Source organism: Herpailurus yagouaroundi, unplaced genomic scaffold, assembly GCF_014898765.1.
Source record: "Herpailurus yagouaroundi ecotype Mexico unplaced genomic scaffold, PumYag 195, whole genome shotgun sequence".
NCBI classification, from domain to species: Eukaryota; Metazoa; Chordata; class Mammalia; order Carnivora; family Felidae; genus Herpailurus; species Herpailurus yagouaroundi.
The window spans coordinates 4015986-4040536 of NW_024412426.1; the positions used below are offsets into that span (position 1 = coordinate 4015986).

At 35.9% G+C, this 24551-nt stretch overlaps 1 protein-coding gene across 1 annotated transcript in view; it reads left to right on the top strand.

Moving 5' to 3' along the window:
* Nucleotides 1-23822, top strand: part of PPP2R5A (protein phosphatase 2 regulatory subunit B'alpha) — a 66407-nt gene extending 42585 nt beyond the window's left edge. The window contains exons 4-13 of the mRNA XM_040446397.1: nucleotides 6865-6957; nucleotides 10545-10675; nucleotides 11761-11820; nucleotides 12728-12836; nucleotides 13516-13569; nucleotides 19477-19527; nucleotides 19827-19946; nucleotides 20030-20157; nucleotides 20872-20973; nucleotides 22672-23822. Coding sequence (XP_040302331.1) covers nucleotides 6865-6957; nucleotides 10545-10675; nucleotides 11761-11820; nucleotides 12728-12836; nucleotides 13516-13569; nucleotides 19477-19527; nucleotides 19827-19946; nucleotides 20030-20157; nucleotides 20872-20973; nucleotides 22672-22804 — 981 coding nt within the window. The 3' untranslated portion in view covers nucleotides 22805-23822. The remainder of the gene's footprint in view (nucleotides 1-6864; nucleotides 6958-10544; nucleotides 10676-11760; nucleotides 11821-12727; nucleotides 12837-13515; nucleotides 13570-19476; nucleotides 19528-19826; nucleotides 19947-20029; nucleotides 20158-20871; nucleotides 20974-22671) is intronic.
* The last annotated feature ends 729 nt before the right edge of the window (nucleotides 23823-24551 follow it).

The window sequence follows — 24551 nt, forward strand, 5'->3', positions numbered from 1 at the left end:
CATTTCTTGATAATTTGGAGCATGTTGTTTTTTTTGTTTTGTTTTTTTTTTTTTAAGTAATCTCTACATCCACCATGGGGCTCAAACTCATGACCTCAAGATCAAGAGTCACATGCTCTTCTGACTGAGCCAACCAGGCGCCACTGGAACTCATTCTTTAGTAGAGGAACTCATGGGAATATTATTCCTTGAGTTTTTGTATGTACAATAGCAGTTTGTAGATTTTCTTTTTAAAGACCAATGTGATTTAAAATCCTTGATTCATCTTCTTTCCCTAGGTACCTTAAATATGTTATTCCATTATCTTCTGATTTTCTTTGCCTTTATAAAGACGTGGTTTTTGGCCTGGATGTCTGTAAAGGATGTTGTCCCTTTAATGGCCAAGTGCTTTACTGGTTATACATAAGTGTTTATTTTTCTAGATAAAGTTTCTCATTTGAATAGTATTCTTTCACCATAAAAGCCCACTTTTATTTCTGAAGTTTCTTCAGTAATGGTTTTTAGTATTTCTTTTGTTGTACTGCTTTTTTTTTTTCTTCTCTGGGGATGCCAGCTTTTCATATGTTGGTTCTTCTTATGTTTCTGTGTCTCTTACTTTCTCTTAAAATATTGGATTTTTAAAATCTCATTTTTTTATTCTGTTGGATTGTTTTTCATCTTTCTTATTACCATTCTCTTTTTCCTTTACTCTAGTTGAAAGGTGGATGGACAGTGAATATTTAGTTTTGCCAGCTTCAGTATTAGAGACAGACAAGAGGAAGGGAATGGATATTATATTAGCCAACCAACAATGCTTGCTATAGGCTAGAACCATTGGAGTGAAGAGTGTCTTAAGTAAAAGGAAAAAGGATATATATTTAATGACAATAGGATGGATAATCAGCAACATTAGCTATTTTCTGTATAGTTCTTAGAAGGTAGAGAGGAATCTTGCTTTTATATATGGGTGCTAGCTTTTCTGATTACATTGCTTATTTTTATTTTGCCAGGACTTATATTTTTTAGTGGTCATTCCATTTTATTTATTTTTATTTTGTTTGTTTATTTATTTATTTTCTAATGTTTGTTTATTTTTGAAAGAGACAGAGACAGAGCACAAGCAGGGGAGGGGCAGAGAGAGAGGGAGACAGTATCTGAAGCAGACTCCAGGCTCCAAGCTGTCAGCACAGAGCCTGATGCGGGGCTCTAACTCACAAACCGCGAGATCGTGACCTGAGCCAAAGTCATATGCTCACCTGACTGAGCCACTCAGGTGCCCCCATTTTATTTTTATTTAAAAAAAAAAAGAGAAAAAAAATTATATTCTACATGATTTGTGACATTTTAAGCAATAGTCTGCTTCATTTATTTATTTTGTCTAGCACACATATATCTAAATAAAATGGAAGAGGAATCCTAGGATTAGCAAACGTTGATTAAAAATTTTAAGATTTATAAGTCAGATGCCCAACCGACTGAGCCAACTAGGTGCCCCTTTAATCATCTTTTTTTAGGGTGGAATATTAAAGCTTCTCTGATAAATGACATTGTAAAAAGTTGTAGCACTGAGGAAATTTGCTCATTGAAAGTTTTTTGTTCATAACATACGTTGAATCAACTCACCAGGAATTTTTTGTTTTATACTAGAAGTTTACATTTTATTTATTATTTTTATTTAGTCAGTTTTTGAGAGAGAGGGAGGGAGCGCAGGCAGAGGGGGAGGGAGAAGATCTCAGCAGGCTCCATGCCCAGACATGGGGCTTGGTTTCACACTGTAAGATCATGCATGACCTGAGCCAAAAATCAAGACTCGGATGCTTAACTGACCGAGCCACCCAGGTGCCCCAGAAGTTTACATCTTACATTTAGCTTATCAGATACTTGGTTTCATAAATCAATTTGATAGGATGTAAAATAAGCATTATATTTAGTTAATGAGAAGGAATAATCACAAGTAATTTCAACACCTTTCAAGTTTTTATTTCCCCAACCCGGTTCATGAATTTCCTAAAAATGTGCTAATTTATCATTTTTGTCTTTCTACTCTTTTTCCATACTGTAATGGAAATACTAATGAGCATTGGAATAATGGAATAAATTAAATAAACAAAGAAGAAAGGAAAAAAAGAACTGTTTCACTATTGGGGGATTGATCATATCTTTTAATTTATAAATGTATTATATGGCAACTATTCATTAACAGTTATAAATTATTTTTATTTTCTTTCCTAAGTATTTTGTATTTATTGAGGACCAACAAGATTATAATTTTCTGTGTGCTGACTTCTAGGTAATTAGGGATGCTTCGCTGCTGTACTAGCCTGGAATACAGGCAGATCATGCAGTATTTTAATTTTCTTGTATCAGTTATTTTCTTTAGTGGCACAGATACTTAAGATGTAATTATTGGGGTACTGACTATAACATAGACCTTTTTAGGGATAACCTGTATTTTAGGGACCAGAAGCTCTTCTTTGTGATCTTTATAATTAGAAATTTAAATTAGAAACCTACACATTTTACAGCCTACACCTTCACATCCAAATAGCTCTTGGTCACATTCACTGTTCAGTCACTTAATACAAAATATCTCATTTAGTTCAGTATATGTTGAGTCTTACATGAATTCTTTCATATATTAAATCCACTTTACAACCCATTTAAATTAGTTTCCTCTTAAAAGAGTTTGGAAAACGTTGGGCCATATTCCTTGAAGACAGTCTTTTGTGTATTTACAGTTTGTGAAAGTCTCTTCTCAGTCTTTTGCCTCTCTGGGCCAAACATTTCCAGTCCTCTTAGCTTTGTGTATAGATCTCATTTTCAGATACTTGAATCATCTCTGCTGTTTTTGCTGTGCCTTTTTCTAAAATCTTTTATTGATGAAGATCAGAATTTTATATATTTTAACTAAACCTTAGTAAAGATACGGTCATTATGGAGTAGAATGGTAAGATTACCCTTTTTAGTTAACTGTTTACATTTTTTACTTACTTTTTAGGGTATTTTTTGGATCATAGAAGTAGGAACGTATGTGAAGTTTGCCATTTTACTAGAAAAATTAATGCATTGCTCAAGTATCTATTGTTCTTTGCAGCACTGTTTTTTTTTTTTTTTTTCAACGTTTATTTATTTTTTGGGACAGAGAGAGACAGAGCATGAACGGGGGAGGGGCAGAGAGAGAGGGAGACACAGAATCGGAAGCAGGCTCCAGGCTCTGAGCCATCAGCCCAGAGCCCGACGCGGGGCTCGAACTCCCGGACCGCGAGATCGTGACCTGGCTGAAGTCGGACACTTAACCGACTGCGCCACCCAGGCGCCCCTGCAGCACTATTTCTTAGATTCTTGGAGCAAATTATTTTTTCATATATAAGAACATAGAAAAACTCCAGTATTTATACAAAAATATATTGTCTCTGAACAACTGTGATTTTTATTCATTCAGGAAATATTATGTTCCAGGCATTGCTCTACATATTGGGGGTAATGTATTGAGCCAGTAAGCAAAATCCTTTATAGTCTAGTGGAAAAGATTAAATAATAATACTATGTCAAGGTGTAATAAATACAAGAAAAAAGTAATTCAGGATAAAGGGTTTAGAAAGAGTGACAGTGGGGACAGTGTACAATTTTATAGAAGCATAGTCTTAATGGCCATCTTGACGATTGTCAGCTCTGTAGATCACTAGCAATTCTTTTACTTCGGTTTCACATTACTCAACATGTGTTTAGATAACCTTTTGTTATTGTCTCTTCGCTGTTGCTAAGTTGGCTGCATAATAGCAGTTTGCTGCTATCTTAACTGGTCCCTTAATATTCACTGTGTCAGGTAAATGGCGGAGATGAAAACTCTGTAAGAAATGCTAATGTGTATCTGTGATAGGCACAGGTTTCAAATGAATGTGTGATTTAGAGGATTCAGCTGGATGTCATGCAAATCTCCCAAAAGATACATAATTACTCCTAATAGTATTAAGCCTTAAGCCCTATATATCTGATGTAGATCTTAAGAGGTAGAGTATATAGGCTAATGCATGCTGTACTTGACTCCTGTTTAACCTGGTCTCACCTCACCACAAATCTTAACTTACACTTAACTAGGGATTTTCATAAAGGTTCTGAGTCTCTGATTCCATACCCATCAACCCATACCCTATATCTCGTGCTCAAGACATGTCCTACTTTTCTATAAAAGCCCTTCTTTTTCTTTTTGGCTTATCCAAAGTCAGATCAAATGTAGGGCCCAAGTTGCATTTTCCTCCTGCTGATTTTATTTTTCCTGCTGACTTTATTCCACAGTGCTATTGCCCTTTTCTAAATGTCTCCTCCACTCATAGTCTGTGCCATATAATTGTTGCATATATACCATTTTATATGTTTAATTATGTCTCACCTCCCTAACAAGTGAATAAGCTTTTTGGGGCTGTACAGTGCCTAATAACATTCCCACTGTATGTAGCTAAAAGGAAAACTTGTTTCCTCTACCCATAACACTTTTGACACCAAATGTGTGGATTTTCTGCACCAAGAAATTCTCCACTTCTCTGTGGATACCAACTGGGTGTCCTATAATTTATTCATTTCTGACACTGATGACCCAGAGTTACCACAGATACCACAGGTTAAGGGCTCAGTCCCATGGGGCCACACCCCATTTCACATGGCAGTCAGAGGAGTCTGGGCCTCTTGTACTTCTGACCAACTGGCTTCAAGTCTGGGGTTCGTTCCCACAATCCACTCTTCAGGTTTGATAATTTGCCATAACTGCCCACAGAACACAGGAAGCACTTCAGTTACTGTTACTGGCTTATTATAAACGATGCAAGTCAGGAACAGCCAAATGAAAGAGATGCATAGATCACAGTATGGAGAAGGGGCTCCATGGTACTACCCTCCCAGTACCTTGATGTGTTCACCAACCCAGGAGTTCAGGAGTTCTCCAAACCCCTTTGTTAAGGATTTTGATGGTGGTTCCGTGAGGTGAACGTGATCCATTAAATCACTGGCCGTCAGTGATTGACCTCAGTCTCCAGTCTCTCTCCCCTCCCTGGAGGATGGGGTTTGGGACTGAAAGTTTCAACCCTCTTATCATAGGGTTGGTTGCTGTGATAAGCAGGCTTCATCCTTCTACAGTCATCTCATTAGCCTGAACTCAGGCATGATTGAAAGGGGCTTCTTATAACAAAAGATGCACCTCTTACCCTTATCACTCAGGAAATTCCAAGGGTTTTAGGAGCTCTATGCCAATAACCAGAAGTAGGAACTTACCACAGTAGGCCAGTATTGGACATGAAAATGGGCACTGGACAGTTGTGCCAGTGAACCTGTGTAGCAGTCCATGAGACTGTATTACTCTTCAGAGGACTCTGATAATTTCTGTAGATTTTTTTTGCATGTGTGTACTCCAAAGCAAAATTATCTACATAGTTGATTAGAAGATTATTTACAAATAAAACTGATACCAATTTGTTTTCTTGTTACAATATCATACTTAACATGAAAATTAAAAGATAATAATTAGACCAGATAAGCATCATTCCTTTTGCACAGCTGGGCAAAAAAGATGCATCAAACACAAATAATATTTGTTCCTAAAACTGTTGTATAATATTATTGAATAAAATAATTGAATAAAATAATAAAAATTTGTTATTGTGTGGTGAGTGATAAAGCCCCAGATCTGGTAATGCTTTTTTGTGTGTGTTGTAAAGTCTGTAAATTTATTATAGCAATCTTTTTTTTTTAATGTTTATTTATTTTTGAGAATAAGACAGAGAGAGAGAGTCCGGGGGAGGGGCAGAGAGAGAGGAGGACAGAAGTTCTGAAGCAGAGAGCCTGATGTGGGGCTCAAACTCACAAACTGTGAGATCATGATCTGAGCCGAAGTTGGATGGTGAACCAACTGAGCCATTCAGGTGCCCCTTTTTTCTCCCTTCTATATGTGGCCCAACTATACCTGTTTATTGAATGACTGTTTTTGCTTTAGGATATAATCTTCCTTTTTTATGTTTAGGATGCTTGATTAATATGTTTTTCAGTAGCTAATAAAGTAAGGCAAATTCCTTACTTTAAATTCCAGGGGCTATACTCCTGTCTTTTATGAGCTGTTAGGTTACAATAAAAGAACTTTAGTGTATTTTCCTCTCTTCTTGAAAGACAGATGTAGGTGTGATGGAAGCAAGTTGAACTAAACCTTACTTTATTTAATTCTGATTTGTGGTAGCAAGTGAACATTTTCTGCTACTTTTAAAATGCTTGGCCCTTTTTAAGTAGAAGTCCTGCTGTGACTTCCTAGTTTATTCACCTTGGTAAATAGACATTCCTTCCTGAACCCTGAATTTACATAATTTGGTTCATTACTTCCCAAGTGTAGATAAGGTATGCTGGTTTTGATGTAATTGTTTGCCCCACTATAGTTTTATAGAAAGACGTGAAGGTTTTCTTTTTATTGTTATTGATACACCAGCCCTTGCAATCTAGTTTATTCTTACCTGTAAGTTTCTGATCTATATTTAAAGAACTCTAGAAATTAAATTGAAGTGGGTTAGGAGTCCACTGGAAAATGAACATGTTCCCAGTGAGTATGGACTACAAAACAGTCTTTCTTAGTTAAATATTTTGTTAGGCAAAATATTTATTTTCTAGTTCCTGTAATTACAGTTTCAACAAGTGATGTGAAGCAATTAACCCCCAAATTTACCAGCTTAGGAGACCAAATTGTGAATATATATTTAGTTTTTTAAAAAATGTTACCAACTCATCACATTTTCTAATGAGCTCTGAAATCTCCCTCCTAGGTTGGTAGGGGAGGTATGTTTGGTATGAAGTGATTAATAGGGTAAAATTTTATAGGCATCATCTTAGTTTTTATTTGACTTTTTCTCATAGTTGGTGTATGAATTCTTCTTAAGATTTTTGGAGAGCCCTGATTTCCAGCCTAGCATTGCAAAGCGATACATTGACCAGAAATTTGTACAGCAGGTAAGGAATTCTTATGTCTTAAATTTCCTTGGGTTCATCTTAGCAATGATTCATTAATTTGTGATTGAAATAGTCTGTCAAAACTTAAATGGTTTATTTTACTTTAACATCGTTTAATACTCTTGCCAGACAATTAGGGTAAAAGTGAAGGAGCTATGAGAATACGAGAGTATTTTAAACAAGAGTGAGCTTCTAATGACATCAGTGGAATTACATCCAATCCTGAATTCTTACAGTTATTTTATAAAGACCAGAAAAGCAATCCTTTTTGGACAATCTGAGAAAATTTGGTATGACCATTCAATCAAAGGGCAAGAAGCTTTCTTTTAAATTTTTAAGTCTTTGAACTTGAACTTTGGGGTATGTTTTAAGCATTGTAACTTTGAAATGACAGAGGAAAAACAGAAATGGAATCACCATTAGGAGTTTGGGCTTCGGCTCCTTTCCTGTTATCGGTTACAATTACCAATGACCTTTCCTTTTTCCTTCCCCTTCGCACCTTGGGCATTCTGGCCTCCCAGTTCCTAAACCGCAGATAAATGGGATATTTAAGAAGAAAAGGAGATAGAGTGAATGAAACATAATGGGATACCTTCTTTTGTTTTATAAATTAGTTATAAGCTATTATTTTTTGGAAACTACATACTGAAAATTAATTTTTCGGAATGTGTTCATTTTTATTTTAATCTTCAAGGTCTTTTAAAAGCCTCTCTTTAACTGAGGGGAACTGGCTGGCCCTAGACAGGATTGTGGTGAAGTAGACCAAATCTTTGCAGGTTTATTTTCTCTTTGGAAATACTTATCAGTATGTAAGGTGTCATTAGGAATTTGATGCTCTTCTCTTCTAGAGTTATTTGCACTTTCAAGAAAGGTAGGAGATGAGTCAAAAGGTAGCAGTGAACCCAGTGCGGAGGCGAGGACTAAAATCATTACGAGGACCTTTCCTACCCTGTTACCACTGTTGTATAATAAAGATTCTACAAACATGAGTTCCGCATATTTATTTAGAGTTCAGTTTTCATCATTTATAGCGACACCTGACCTCACATAAAGTATTCTGACTAATTGCTGTTAATGTATTGATCAGTGAAGAATATTGTCAGGAATATGTCCTTCAACCATTCAAGCAACTCTTCATAAATTACAAAGAAATATTGGGTGTGTGCTAACAGTAAAATTTACATTTCATTCACAAGTAAAAATCAGATTAAATAGAACTTTGTGATTTTGGTAATTGCAGATGAATGCATATTTATTTCCTTCAGTAGCTCTTGTGTGCTACAGAAGGAATAGAGTATATTAAGGAACTCTTGTAATACCACATTAAATTGTGTTTAACATGAAAGCAGGTTGAGGGGGACAGTTGCCTTAGTGCTTCTTCAGTCTAGAGCTTGATTGAGGTATTTCTGCTGCTGGCTTATTCCATGGGTTTGAAGAGAAACAAGAAGAAAACTTCTACTTTATACTCTAAATACCTGAATTATCCGAGAAACCAAAGCCCAGTAATTTGTTCCTAGCAGTTTATATGGCTGTGCTTTCATAGATCACTTCTGTGATGTATTCATATTATTCTTTATGAATAGTATATGAGAGAATCCTTAGCTTTTGTATTTTCAAATTATTTGATTAGGTGGTAATTTTAAGACTTAAAAGTACAGGAAAAAATTAAGTATAAATTTGGACATTCATATTTCAAGAGAAAAAAAATACTTGGATAATTCCAAGTTATGTTCAAATCATAGGATTTCAGAAGAAAGGAAGAAGCTAAGAATTACCGAGTGCCTTTTATGTGCCTGGCATTGTCATTATATGCTTTTATATAAAGCATGTATGTCTAATTTTACACAGCTAGTAGATGGCACAATCAGGATTCAAACTAGACTCTCTCTGACCATAATGTTTCCTACACTTAGAAGACCCAAGATTAGTTTCAGCCTTCTTCATTTTATCAGTGACAAAAAAGCTCAGAGGTTATGAATTACCCTTAAAAGCAAAGTTAGAGATAAGTATCACAGCCAGAATAAGAAACAATTTCCTGATGACTAGTTTTATGTACGTTTTATTATATGAATTTATATTTATATTTATAAATAGATTATTTAGATTACAGTATTTCACAATAGGTTTCTTTAAATAGATTTAACAGTTGGCGAACAGGTATTCTCTAGTTTATATTTTTCTCCTGAGGATCAACTCATACTAGATTCATTTATTCTTGAATTAAACATGTCAACCTTAACAAGTAAGGGCCCCTTTTATTAATTTGCAAGCTTATCTTCTAAGTAAACCCAACATCAGAAACTTGAATATGAGTGTCTCAAGTGAGTAGGTTAGCCATTTTTAATTAGAATAATTTGAACTGAATTTATTAGGTATATTAACACAAATTCTTATACTCTGGATATTTTTGTTTGGAGCCTCATTCAGGACTTTAATAACCTAGTGAACAAAGAATGCAGACTATAAACAAGACATTTGTTTAAGGGTATGTAAATATGACTAAAGTCATCACAACCCTCAAAAGACATTCACTCTAATAGAAGAGATGCATATGTAAATAATCACATACAATTCAAGACAGAATGGGAAAAGAACTTGGAGGAGTCCAGAGCTTGCCATCTTGACTGTAATTATCAATATCAAAGTACAGAATGTAAAATTTCTTGATGACTTCATATAGGTAATTATATTCTATACAGAGATATTACTTTAAAATTTTTCCTAAGAAAATCCAATGTTTTATTTAAAATACAGTAATACCATTTTTTGACAGCAGAAATTCAGTTTCTTTGCCATTTTAAAAATGGGAATTTGAGCTTTGACTTTAAATTTTTCAAAGATCTCTTTATTCTGCCTTTGCTGAAGAGTTGTGTAGAAGTATAGGAGGAAAATGGTGAATTAGCCAGTTTGAACTGGTTTAAACTTTTGCAGCCAGTTGCTAAAGTGACTTTAAATAAAAATCTGTAGTCTCATCTCTATTTCATTATTTCCTGAATGACTTTTACTCTATTAGCATGTTCTGCCAGTACTTTCTCCTACTAATTAAATATTAATTTCTGAGCTGTTGGCATGGTGACTTGATTTTTAGTGTAAAATCACAAAACAATTTTAGTTTGTATAAATCTAGTAAACAGGAAATACTCATTTGCACATGTGTATTTTCAAACTTCATTTATTTAACGATTTGCAGTTTGCAAGCTTAAGATTTTTGTATGTAGTTTTGAATTACTATCAAAAATCATTAAAAATCTCTCAGATTTCAAAACTCTAAAATTATGAGCCATGGTTAGTAGTCAAGAAGAGGATAGAATTTTTAAATGAGTGGCAAAGCAAAAAAAAATACAAAACTATACACCTTTTGAAGTATTTATATTTTTATGTGTTGTTTTTTGAAATGAAGTGAAAAGAAATACTCCTTAAACTTTTCTTTAGCTTCATTATTTAGCAAGAATAAGATTAACCTGATAAGGCAGAATCATTAAAATTTTTTTTAAAAATTTCATGGGTTATCTTGAAATCAAATTAGAATAAAGTGAAATTTTAGCTCAATTATTTTTAAAAAGTAATTTCTCAGATTTTTTTTAAAGCTCCTGGAGCTTTTTGATAGTGAAGATCCCAGAGAACGTGACTTCCTGAAGACTGTTCTGCACCGAATTTATGGGAAATTTCTTGGATTAAGAGCATTCATCAGAAAACAAATTAACAACATTTTCCTCAGGTAAACTGGTCATATATTCATATATAGCACTTTTCCCCTTCCATGTTTTCTTTTTATTCCAGTTCCTTTAATTTTTATAACTGAACTGTTGATAAGTATTTGAGTCATTTTTAGCCTGTTTTGTGGGTGTCGTGATTGCATCTAACTTTTTCGAAACTTGCAACTTTACTTCTCATCTAAGTGGACAATAGTTATGAAGACTGTTTAGAATAGGTAATACCAATGTTCATGTTTAAGGTTTATTGAGGAGAATTTATGTCTAGTTACCTACTTCTTTGAGCCTTTTGTTTAAAAAATTGTGTGTAAATATTTAAATCAATAGCTCTTGAAAGTAGTTTTGATTTTCTGGCAAAACTAAATTTATATGGAGTATATATTTTGACTATAAGTGATAATCTGTTAAGTAATTGCTTCTAATTAGGAGATTTTGCTTTAATGTAACCACATTTCAGGCTTGGTTTATTTGGAAATGTGGCAGAATTAGGCTAGCATTCGTATGATGTAACAATTCGAGATCAGTAATGGCTGCCTCCTTGAGAGACCGCATCTTCCTGAGGTCTCTGTCCTCCTAAGTCTACTCTAGTCATGATACTTCCCTGTCCTGTAGTCATTTGAGTTCATGACTTCTGCTTTAACAGCAAGCCTAATCTTGGAAAGCTAGACAGCCTGTGTAGTTTAGGTTTAGAGAAACTATGAATAAAAGTGGCTTGATTCCATATGGGTCCTTACCTTGTAGATTTTCCTGTGGGTGGAGGTTTCCTATTTTGAAAAGTATTTCTTTGAGAAAACCCATCTTTCTTATACATTTTTAAGTAAAATAAAATCTTCCAGGTGAAATAATATTCTGTTATCTCTGCAGCTAGATTATAGCAAAAGTGTATGTGACTTAATAGGAATTAGGCCTTATTTTATAAGATTGCTTAGAGGTAACTAGTTTGGGGCAAGATAGCTTACAAAGAATTCCTGAAGCACACTTGTAGGTTTCTTATAGTTGCCCTTAGGATTGATTTCTCTACTTTCCTGCCTCTTAATTTAGTTTTCTAATGTTTGAGTTTTCATTACACCTGTCTTTATTTTAAATTCAGGTTTATATATGAAACAGAACATTTCAATGGTGTTGCTGAACTCCTTGAAATATTAGGAAGGTAGGTCATTGTTTTTTAACAGTTAAATAACTTTGAACGTTTTATGTATTAGAATCTTACTGGGGTTGGAGAAATTATTTTATATTTTAGAGTTTAAATATAGAGCACAAGACATAGCTTCTCAACTGAATTCTTTTTATAGCTTTTTAAGCGGTCAGCATATTAAAGTACTTGCCATGCAAGACATCTGTTTTAGAATAGGCTTCTTCCTGCTTTTGAAGCTGTGGCATGTTTTATGCCTGATCTTGCCAGACTGCCTCAGAAATTATAGGATCTGATTGGGAAGAAATGAAATAAACTATAGTGAATCTTTGATGAAGTTATAAGAATTCTTGCTGAGATATTGATAGGCCCTTCCTAATCTGTCTGTTCTTTTTAGAAGAATCTATAGCCTTTTAGTTTATGTGAACATTTTGCTTTCTGTATTCATCACATAGCAATATTAACTTGAGAAGATTAGGCCCCCTCTATTTATAGTTAGAGAGTGATTATGGAGAAAACTACTTCTTAATTTCAGATCTTTTAGCAAAGTAAGAGACCTTCAGAATGTACTTCAGAAAATACTTCTGCTTCAGAAAATTTTGAAAGTTCTAACAACATTGTGATACTAACTCTCCTGTGGCTTTAGGTAGGAAAATAAAGGCAATGATGCATAAAGTGATAGGCTTTCTAGAAAATGAAGATAGAAATGACTTCCTGGGACTTTAATTGGCAGTCCCAGTTTTCTTTTTGGCATCACTGAATGACTTAGAAGAACAGAATTCATAAAGTAGTTTGAAGATGACTAAGTCATTCAACACCAGGACTGAAGCAGAGCAGTGTTCCTTAGGTACTTACTCATGGATATAACTTTTGGAAATAAAGTAGTAACTACTTAACCCTTCCCCCTGCCTTTTTTTCCCTCCAGTATTATCAATGGCTTTGCATTGCCACTGAAAGCAGAACATAAACAATTTCTAATGAAGGTTCTTATTCCTATGCATACTGCAAAAGGATTAGCTTTGTTTCATGCTCAGGTAAGTTTCAGACAACTTTCAAATGAAATGAACATTGTTTCAAAGGCTGATATAAAGGCAGAGAAACTGAGAAATATTAAGGCAGCAATTTTAGGTATAATTAAGCAATTTGCTTTGTAAATTAAAGCAAACTTTCATTATAATTTAAACGTATTACAATATTTAGCTTTATTAAATAAGCTCAGTGCACTTTTAATGTAGATATAGGAGAGATAATATCCAGTTTTCTTGTTTTCTAGTCTAGGCCCTGACTTTGGAAGGCAGTTGTGCTCACCACTATACCACCAACGCCTAGGCCCTGGCTTTGAATGAGTCCCACATATCTGCAGAATGTTCCATCTAGCCCTGATAGTGTAGTTGGACAATGATTTTAGTCTCTAGGAGTATGTAAATAATATCCTATCAGCATAGGTATACATGCAGAAACTTGCTGAAAAACTAAAATGTTAGCTGTAGTCCTTACATTCAGAAGTTACTACTGAAAAAAGAACATTTTTTGACCTATAAGTTACTTTTCAGGCTTAACAAGTGACACAGTTGTGAATATATTCATGGTTATGTATTGGGTTAGAGTAAAATTTGTTAAAATGAGGTAATCATTTGTGTTAACTAAATATAAAAATCCTGCATCACTGTTATTTCTTTCAGTAATATTTATAAACTGTCCCTTGCATTTTAGCTAGCCTACTGTGTCGTACAGTTCCTGGAGAAAGATACCACACTAACAGAACCAGTAAGTGTCGTATTTATTTTTGTCTTTAATCTACATTGTAGCATTTCATTGTGGCTTTTTCTTTATATACCTGTGTAGAGCTATCAAACAGTAGTAATACACTTTAAAGTCATTTAGAAGGAATGTTAGGTTAATCTGCATTCAGAGAACAGGGTTGGGAGGGGAAGTTCTTATGAGCTATAGGATGTCTCTTGAATAGCTTAAATATAGATTAATACTAAAATATAGCAGAGATGTGTGATGATAGGATCTAGTGACTGCATGTGAAATTTTACATACATATTGTCTTTACTGACAACATTTTTAATCCTCATTCACCTTTTAAAATTAAAATGTACTGTGAGGGTCCCAAAACTAGTCCCTGGAGTTTTGTTTTGTTTTTAGAACTAGGATTTTCTCTCTTATTAATAATAAACTACATGATAGGGATTGAAAACATGTCCTTGCCTTTGGTGATACAGATGTATTCTTGGAGTAAAGGTTGTTTATGAATCAGCATAGCAATTCAGTCTGAATTCTGTTGACTGTTGCCCACAGATTCAGGAGAGAATAAAAATGTTACTATGAAAATTGAACATTTAAGAAAAACAAAAGGTAAGGAGAAATAGAAATGTATGAAAGCAGAGAAAACAACCTTTTTCCATTGATGAGTATTTTGACAGAATGTTTTCTAGGTATCCTTAACCTAAATATCTAAGAGTTCTTGAAGAAAAGCAAAGCATTTAAAGGATTTAAATGAGATTTTCTTTATTATGAAGTTACTGAGGCTATCCCTAGGGATGCCTGAAAAGATTATAAACTAAGTAGTCTTCCTCTGATTGAACTTTGTGTAAATGAACAAAAGATATTTTTCCACTCCTAATACTTTTGAGTTTTTGAACTTTTACACTTGCAAATCTTTCTGGAAACAGCTAAAAAATAGTTTTTTCAAGACTAATCAGGAGAATTAGGAGCCTAGTATTACATGAAACCACATAAACCTCTAAAGTAGATTAAAACATAATATAAATCCATGGTACCTCTCATCAGACTTCAGACAAAATCCATACCATAGTAAGTCATGGTTCATAGTTGAATTGTAGACAGATGTAATTTAAACAAATTAATATGGGATGGATAGAGAAGAAAGGTTATTTCTTTTTAAAGAGTAGATTAGGGAGGATGATGGCCAGAGATCTTTCTTAGGGGAGCTGGGTTAATGGAAATAGGAACAGGATGAAAAGGTAGAAAGGTAAATGTCCAGGTTGACAAAGGAAAATATTTTTCAGTTCATAATGATCTGTACAGGTATATAGATCTTTCCATTTCTCCCATAGTCCATTCCAGCACCAAAATTATGGCCATGTTACTTGGGTTTGAGCCTTCATATTTATTCTCTAGAAACCTGGTATTCATATCTAAGCTTATTGCAAATTATAAGTAAGTCAGAACTTTGGCTAGTTTATTACATTATTTAGGTACCCAGCTTCAATTGAAATTATTTTCTAAAATGGAAATGACTTTAATGTTACTTCTCTTTGTGAAAGTAATGTGTGTTCATTTGGTTCACACAATACAAAATCGTAAAGCACAATGTGGACAAAGTTCCTTAAAATCTTGTCACCTAAAATTTGAGAACCACTTAAGTTGATGAATATATTTTCTAGAAATTTTTTCTATATATGTGTGTGTGTGTGTGTGTAGGTTCAGTTGTAGGACAGTGTTGATCAGGTGTTTTTACTTCTCAGTATAATGTGGCTATCTTTCCATATTAATCTGTTTTATTGCTTTCACTGGTAGCATTGAATTCCACTATATGGATTATCATAACATATTTAATCAGTCTTGAATTTATGGACACATGAGTAGTTGAAACATGTTGCTGGGTGAGGGGATGTTTAGGGTGTTAGAATTGTTCTGTGTCCTGTCTGTAGTGTTGGTAACAAAAGAAAATCTATGTGTATATAAAAATCCTGAGAACAAACAGTACACACCTACACACACACACGAATTTTACTATATAAATTTTTTTTAAGTAAAAAATTTTTTTTAAAAGCAATCTCTACACCCAATGTGGGGCTTGAACTCATGACCCCAAGATCGAGAACCGCATTCATGCTGTACTGAGTCAACCAGGCACCCCATGTATATAAATGTTTAAAAATCATTAAAATTAAAACCATGTTGCTGAGTCAAAGAGTACTTGGAAATTTTAACATATTCCAAGCTGCCTTCCAAAAAGTCTGAACAATTTAATACAGTCCAGAGTGTGAAGATGCATTTTCCTTCACCATGGCCAATGCTGAATGTTAAGCTTTAAAATATTTGCTAGTCAAAGAGGTAAGAAATCTTACTTTAATAGGTTTTTATTACTACAAGGATTAAGCCATCCTTTTATGTGGTTATTGATCATTTACATTTCTGTGTTGCCTACTTTTAATCATTTTCCTGATATATTTTGCAAATAGTTTTTATGCATTTGGAGTTTTTAAATTTGAATATAGTTTTGTGTTTAAAGTTTATTTTGAGAGAGCGAAAGAGAGTGCAAGCCGTAGAGGGGCAGAGAGAGGGAGAGACAGAACCCCAAGCAGGCCCCGCAAGCTGTCAGCATGGAGCCCGACATGGGGCTCGAACCCATGAACCATGAGATCATGACATGAGCCGAAATCAAGAGTCAGACACTTAACCGACTGAGCCACCCAGCGGTCCCTGAATATAGTTTTCAATCTTTCCTTAAAGAACTGAAGAAAAATGTTATGTAGTGGAATCTATTCATCATTATGGTTTCTGGCTTTGATGTCGTACTAAGAAAAATCCTTCTACCCTTTAAGATTATAAAAATATTCTCCAGTATCCTATTCTAGTTATTTTATGGATTTCGTCTTTACCTATAAAATGTTTATTCCATCAGTAATAGTTTCCTAGGGCTGCTATGAATTACCACAAACTTGGTAGCTTAAAATAACAAAGTTATTCTCCCAGAGTTCTGAAGGTCAGAAGTCCAAAATCAAGTTGTCAGCAGGGGTACACTCCCTCCAGTTGCTCTAGGGGAGATTCCATTCCTTGCCTCTTCCAGTTTCCCGTGTCTCCAGGCGCTCCTTGGCTTGTGGCATTGCTCCACACTCACACTGCTGCCTCTTCTGTCTGTCCTCTGTGTCTCTTACAAGGACACATCACTGGATTTAGGGCCCATGCAGATAATGATGATCTATCCTTGAGATCCTTAACTAATTTTATTTGTAAAGACCCATTAAGTCACATTCATAGATTCTAGACATTAGGACACAGATTTTTTGAAGGGCCATCATTTAACCTGCTACACCATTTGAAATTGAAATCTGTGTGTGACAAGGGTGAAGAACTGGTCTTCTTTTTTGTTGCTTTTTATTAGTTTTCTGTTGCTATGTAACAAGTTATCACAAAATTTAGTGGCTTAAAACAATCATTTATTAGCTCATAGTTTCTTTGAGACAAGAATCCAGGCATTACTTACCTGGGTCTTCTGCTTCAGGGTCTCCAACTAGGCTGCAGTCGAGGTATTGGCCCTGGCTGGGCTCTCACAGAAAGGATCACATGAGGAAGGATCTGCTTCTGAGTTCATGTGGTTGTTGGCAGAATTCAGTTCCTCAAGTGCTGTTGGACTGAGGGCCTCAAGTTCCTAGCTGGCTCTTGGCTAGAGACTACCCTCAGTGCCTAGTCAGTTCCTGACTAGGAAGTGCTCCAACAGAGCAGCTTGCTTGATCAAAGCTTGCAAGATGAGAAGGATCTAGACAATCTCCTAGTAAGATGGAAGTCACAATCTTCTATAACCTACTCATGGAGGGGATATTCTGTCCCTTTCGCCACATTCTGTTGGTTAGAAGCAAGTCACTAGGCCAGCCCAATTGGAGGGGATGGGATTATCCAAGTATGTGAATTCAGGAAGTAAGGATCATGGAAGATCATTTTAGGAGTCTGGCTACCAACACAGCTACGTTTTTTCTTTCTAAACGGGAAGACAGCAGTCCAAGTACCACCACTTAATTGGCTAATTCATCTATTTTCCATGGAACTGAAATGCCACCTTTGTCATACATATATACATATATGTACATGACTGTAGATAGTCTTGTTTCCTATCCCTGCCTGCTTCTTTAAATAAACTCTACACCCTACACCCAACATGGAGCTTGAACTCATGACTCCCGAGATCAAGAGTTGCATGTTCTACTGACTGAGCTAGCTACACGTCCCTATTTCATATCCTTTTGCCCGTTTCTGTGCTGATACCATCTCATTTTAGTTGCTAATATCAGTAATATGGGTTCCATTCCGTTAATTCTCCCCCTCCCACCCAGAAAAGTTCTTGGTTATTTGCTTACACTTACAGATTATAGAATAAATGTTTCTAGTTTCAGAAAGTAATTCAGTTGGTATTTGATTGAAATTACATTAAATATAGGAAAAATGTATGATATTGAATCATCTCATCTATTTGTAGTCTCTCACGATCAGTAAACATTTCTTGCAAATTTTATTTTTTACATTAGTTTTTGTTAGGAAATGCACCTTTTTTTATTATTACTGATACTTTGTTTCACAAAGGTATTGATTTTTATATATTTATCTGGCCACATTGAATTTGGCTACTCATTTTAGAAATTTTGTTGTTTTTTAATTTTTTTAATGTTTATGTATTTCTGAGAGAGCGTGCATGTGTTAGCAGGGGAGGGGCAGAGAAAGAGGGGAACACAGAATCCAAAGCAGACTCCAGGCTCTGAGCTGTCAGCACAGAGCCTGACGTGGAGCTTGAACTCACAGAACTGCAAGATCATGACCTGAGCTGAAGTCAGATGCTTAACTAACTGAGCCACTCAGGCGCCCCAGTAATTTTTGTTTTTTAAATTAGGGAGTATATAAATATTATATACTTAGACAAATAAGTATAATTTTGGTATTCCTGTCCAAGAATATTCATTGGATCCTTTTTATCTTATTGGACTGTCTCCTGAACAGTGTTCTTCCTAATTTGAATAAGTGTTTATTACACGACCAGGCTATTGAATATAACTGTAACTGGATTATAACTATAAAATAACCTAAAAGGCTATCAGATACATTTCCACGAAAGTACCAGGCCCTGATGGTTTTACCGCCTGTCTCTAAGAAATCACTATATAAGATGATTGCTGATGGTTTCTAATAAATTCTCTTCATTCTAGCTTACTAAACTAAATTCTTATCAGAATATGTAGGCAGTCAGACATTTTGAACAACTGTTCAAAATCTTGAGATGATCATATAGTTTTTTTCCTTTTTAACTTAGAACTGTTAATGAGTTGAACTATCCTGGAATTTCTGGAATAAGGCATAATGCGGCAAATATTGTCCTGTTAATGTTCAGTTTAGTACAAATCTTTGCAATTATGTTCACTTAAATTCACGATACGTTCCATGTATCTTGGTGATCAAGATGGTGCTAGCTATCAAATAAATTGGGAAGCTTCCTGGCTTTCTTGGTGCTTCAAATGGTTTTAAGTAGTAGAAATTCTTTGTTCCTTATTTTCTCCCTAAAATAACTTTCCTCACTCATGCCACCAAGTCATTATCATACTTTCCTTTATTTTCTTCCTAGTAAGTAGCACTTAACTATTAAAATTACTTACATGTTTCATGAATAACTTCCATTGGTCTCCCTGCTTTTTGAAAATCCGGGTCGCCAGTCACCTGTCTTGTTCATCACTGTCTTCCTAGCATCGAGAACAGTATCTGGTACAGACACACTCAGCAAATACTTATTCATGGAAGTGTAAAGCTGAGCAGAAAGTCTGGGGATACACTTAAATATTGATCTACTTCAGAATGAATGTTATGTAATCACAATTACTAAAAATTTCCTGGGATTGACCAACTTCATGGCTTAATTTGTGCTAAACTTCTTCTTTGCAGGTGATCAGAGGACTGCTGAAATTTTGGCCAAAAACATGCAGTCAGAAAGAAGTAGGTTTTGTTAAACAAAAATAGTACAATCTCACTAAAACTTCTTAATCTTAGGGCTTCGGTATATAAGCCACGCAGCTTTGGGCTTGGCTGTATTGTTACTGCTACCTAGCAGGAGCTGGTTTTCTGGGGATTGGAGAGACCTGGTGGGATAGCTGAGCATTATAGTAAATTGCGTGTGCTATCAAGACCTTTTTTGTCCCTGTGTAATTTGTAGATTAGCCTTCTCGTTTGTAGTTTTGTATGTTATCTTCATAAAATTTGTCATATTTATTAAAAGAAAAATTTTTTTAACCTAGGTGATGTTTTTAGGAGAAATTGAAGAAATCTTAGATGTCATTGAACCCACACAGTTCAAAAAAATTGAAGAGCCCCTTTTTAAGCAAATATCCAAGTGTGTCTCCAGTTCTCATTTTCAGGTATGATGTTTTCAGCGAAGCCATTTTTTTATACTAGCCTTTCCTTTATCTTTTAGTTTTGACGTTTCTAAATGTTTTTTTAGGTTGCAGAAAGGGCATTGTACTTCTGGAATAATGAATATATTCTTAGTTTGATTGAGGAGAATATTGATAAAATTCTGCCAATTATGTTTGGCAGTTTATACAAAATCTCCAAAGAACACTGGAATCCGTAAGTGTCTTTTATGTTGATCGCGGTATTCTGATATTTGTGCTTTTTGTCTTTGAATCTCCTAACTCATACATGAAACCTATACAGATCTGGAACTTATTCTAAGGTTAACATCAGTTTCATTCCATTGTGCACTCGATATACATATAGTTTCACAGAGCTGTAAATACATGTATGTTGTTAATTTCAGTTTAAAATTGCAAACCCCCCTGAAGGTAGGACGACCTGGTGTGACATTCTGCACCAGTGTGTGGTCAAACCCATGGGGGAGACCGACCGAACATCCGCCAAGGATGCACAGACCTCGAAGCTCGGTGCTATCCCAGGGAGAAGCGGAGGTGCTTAAGGTGTAGATGTTTAGACTGCATATATTCCAACTTCTGTAACACCCTTATCCTCCTTTGTGGGTTTTTTGTTTTGTTTACAAGTTATGGCAGGTGATTTTTTTCATCTTTTAACACTGTTAGCTTGAGACTGGAGAGCAGCCATGAAGATAACCATAACGCTTTAAGAGTTTAAGCATGATAAGAAAGACGTGAAATTTTGGAATCAGACCACCTCTATCACCCCTGGCTGTGTGACCTTGAGCAAATTCCTAAACCTCTTGCACCTTTGTCTGTCATCTCTAAAATGGATTAAGTGAATCAGCCACTATTTAGAGATGATAGTCATGTTGTATTTCCTATAACCCAGCACTGCTTACTTTCATTTTAGGACCATTGTAGCACTGGTATACAACGTGCTGAAAACCCTAATGGAAATGAATGGCAAGCTTTTTGACGACCTTACTAGCTCCTACAAAGCTGAAAGACAAAGGTATTTGGTATTTTTAATTACCAAGTTATCCATACACTTTAGGTTGGTTGAAGGTGATTTCAGTTCAATAAGGTATCTTGCCTAAGTTAAAATTAGCATTTAAGTCCGTCACATTAGAGAATTTCAAACTATATGCTTAAAACTCTTTTAAGTCATTTCCAGATAAAAAACTTCCCCTACTGGTTAGATTATGATTTTAATGTGGATTATAAATCCTCTCTTTATCTCACTCTGAGGCTTAGACTTTATCAGTCTAGCAGCATCTGCATTGTGAAATACACTCTCTGCCAAATTTATAAAATTTGATTTCTTATGTATCTATGAAAATCGTCTTTGTCTGCTTTACTCTGCAGCTGCTCCTTGCACAAGTTTGGTAGTTTTAAGCCGCACATTTTAACGAAGTGGTATCTTAAAATTGGTGTTTTGGGTTTTTTGTTTTTCAGTCAGAGGGAGCTCACATAGGTCTCTGGCTCAGTACTATTAATATTTTGTTCCTTGCAACAATATATAGGGATGATAGCACATACCAGCATTTACACACCTGCCTTAGTGATCACCTCTTTTCAAGAACTTCATATATAAAATGATCTTGTAAAAATCACTTCTCATTCATTTCAGACATCAGGTGGGTAGTAACCAGTCAGTATACCTGCGCCCACGCATCATTTGAGAATAATAGCTACCATTTACTTTTAAGAAGTTTATTACCTATTGTTTGTTTGGAAAAGCTGATCTCTTTTGACTGAAAAGTTCCTAATTGGGGTTTTCCTGTGGCAAGTAGAACAAGAATGGCTCCTCTTCAAGGGCATCCTAAAAAACCACGCCTTTAATGGCAGAAATTAAACACTGGGCAGCAGTGGGAAGAAAAAGATGATTTTTATAACAAAAAGATAACTTGTATATTTCATACGCCTAATCGTTATCTGCAAAATGATAATGGCATATAACTGTGGAACTGTAAGTCCATGGGGTGTTTTGTTTTTTTAGAGAAAGAGAATCTTAAAAAGGCTCCATGCTCAGCGCAAAGCCTGATGCTGGGCTTGATCTCACGACCCCGGGATCATGACCTGAGCTGGTATCGAGAGTCCGACGGGACACTCAACCAACTCAGCCACCCAGGCGCCCAGCCTATGGTTTTTTCACATGTTCATATAGTCCTTCAGAACAGTTTGGTCTCAGTTATTCACAGTTGTTTCCCTTAGAACTGAAATCAAATAGTGGAAACATATAAAATATTTTGAGTTTTGTTTTTCCAGAGATGATTCAGACTTTAAAGTTCTCATGATACGTAAGAGGTGACAGAGTAAGAGACTGGTTAGTGGCTAGAGAGGTGATTCTACCTGGAAGTGGCTCCAGCCTGAGAGCCAGCCCTTCTGTCTCTGTAAAAGGGTGACTCTGCCAACCAGGGTGACTGCAAGAGGTTTAGGTGAGAAAGGGAACGTAATAAAGCATGAACGACAAAGTGGTCATGGAAGTGAGAACATGGAGCAGAGAGAAAGCAAGGAGTCACTCTGCGTTGGTACAGGAGAGTGACAAGAGTAATCAGGTGTCCAAGTAATTGGAGCTCAGATGCTTTAGGAGAGGGAGTTAAATGAAATGGGGGTGAACAGTGCGTTCTCCAGCAGACTGCCAAACAGCAACTTTCTTCAGGCCCTAAATTAAAGGTTTCTGACTACAAAAATTTTGGTTTCTCTACAGAGAGAAAAAGAAGGAATTGGAACGTGAAGAGTTATGGAAAAAATTAGAGGAGCTAAAGCTAAAGAAAGCTTTGGAAAAGCAGAACAGTGCTTACAACATGCACAGTATTCTCAGCAATACAAGTGACGAATAAAAAAAGCCACCACCTGTTGGATAGGCAGTTTTGTACACTTTTTTGAAATATGTAAAAATTATGAGACAAACCTCTCAGTATAATATAATTAAAAGGCCAACTTTTTTTCTGGCAACTGTAAATGAAAAATATGGACTAAACATAGCCCTGTGCTGTATCATGGCCACAGTATATTGTAACCTTGTCTAATCATGGATTGTGTCACTTCTACAGTTTCACAGAAATGAATGAACTTCATCATCTATGATATGAGTGAGCTAATTATGGGAGTGGTAAGAATTATGACTTGAATTCTTTTTTTGATTGTGTTGCACATAGATACAGTAGTCTGCTCTGTATATTTTTCCCTTTTATAATGTGCTTTTCACATTGCTGCAGACCTTAGTTACATCCTAGGAAAAAGAACTATGATGGGGGGGAGTTACCTGCCCTAAGCCTTCCTTCACTAGAGTTGCTGCACTCTGGAATTTGAGCAGAAACTTAAATCTCCAGGCTTTTTAAAGCACAAAATATAAATAAAAGCTGGGAAAGTAAACCAAATTCTTTAGATTATTCCTCAAGAATATCCCTCTTCATCTGCAACTCCCCACAGTAATGAGCCCAGATTTGTGGAGGCAGCACAGGTAAACGCTGAGCCTGCCTCTCAGTTCATTCCTCCTCTTCCTCCCAAAGGCTGAAGGCAGGGCCTTTCCAGTCCTCAGAACCTGCCCTTCCTTCCAGCCCCTGCTGACCCAGGGAAGGAGGCTTTGAGTCCCCCAGTGTGGTGACACAGAGCACTCACGGTCACTGGCTGGCTTTATTTAAAGGAAACGCACTAGGCTGCCCCTGTAGAGTTCTGAGCAAGCTGACTAGAGAGAGGTCTTGTATGTTTTCACTTGGTCAAGTATTTCTCACCTCTTTTGTTATGAGTACCATTCCAATCTCTTTACTTGCAGTTGTGTGGAAAACTGTTTTGTAACGAAAGATCTTCATTGGGGGATTGAGCAGCATTTAATAAAGTCTATGTTTGTATTTTGCCGATGTGGTCTTTGCTTTTTCCAGCTCTGAGACATCCAGAAGCAGTCTGCTGCCTCTTTATACAATGTCTGCCTAAAATTCTAAGTTCTAGGCTAGCCTTTCATCTTCATGTCCTTCTATGTTCAGAGAACAGGCTCAAATTACCTTAAATGTCGGTTTTAATTAAAAAATCTCAAAGTTTATAATAAATACTACTTCTTTGGGTGAGGAGTGGTTCAGGGAAACGGTGGCAGAGTCAGACATCAGACATTACAAACTCTCCACTCCTTTGCATTCGTGAAGAAGTCTAGCGTTTTGCGTGCTATTCCTAGGTCACTGTACAAGCATCCCTTTTCACTCGCTGTGGCCCCAGGAGAAACTCTTCCTTTGGGTGCATGGCTCACAGTTTATGATCTCCAGTAGCCACCTTCCCCCAGCCATCCAGGTCCAGGGGCTCTGGCCGAATTGGCCACACTAACCCAAGGCCAGCCAGTGTTACGGCTGGGGGCAGCCCTGGAAGACCAGGGTGAGCCTACTACAGGACACAGAGTCAACGGCAAGCCCCTGCCTTTTCCAGAAAGTGAAGGCTAGGTCTAAATGTCTACGCAGTGGAAGACTTACACGTTTCTTTCACCGAAGAGCAGCCACAGTGGATTCTGACAGGCTGCAGCTGTAGTTATGAAAGTTTTTTTCTTTGGCAAGCTAAAAATACTTCCTAATTATCTACTTACCCTAAAGCGCATTTAAGAGG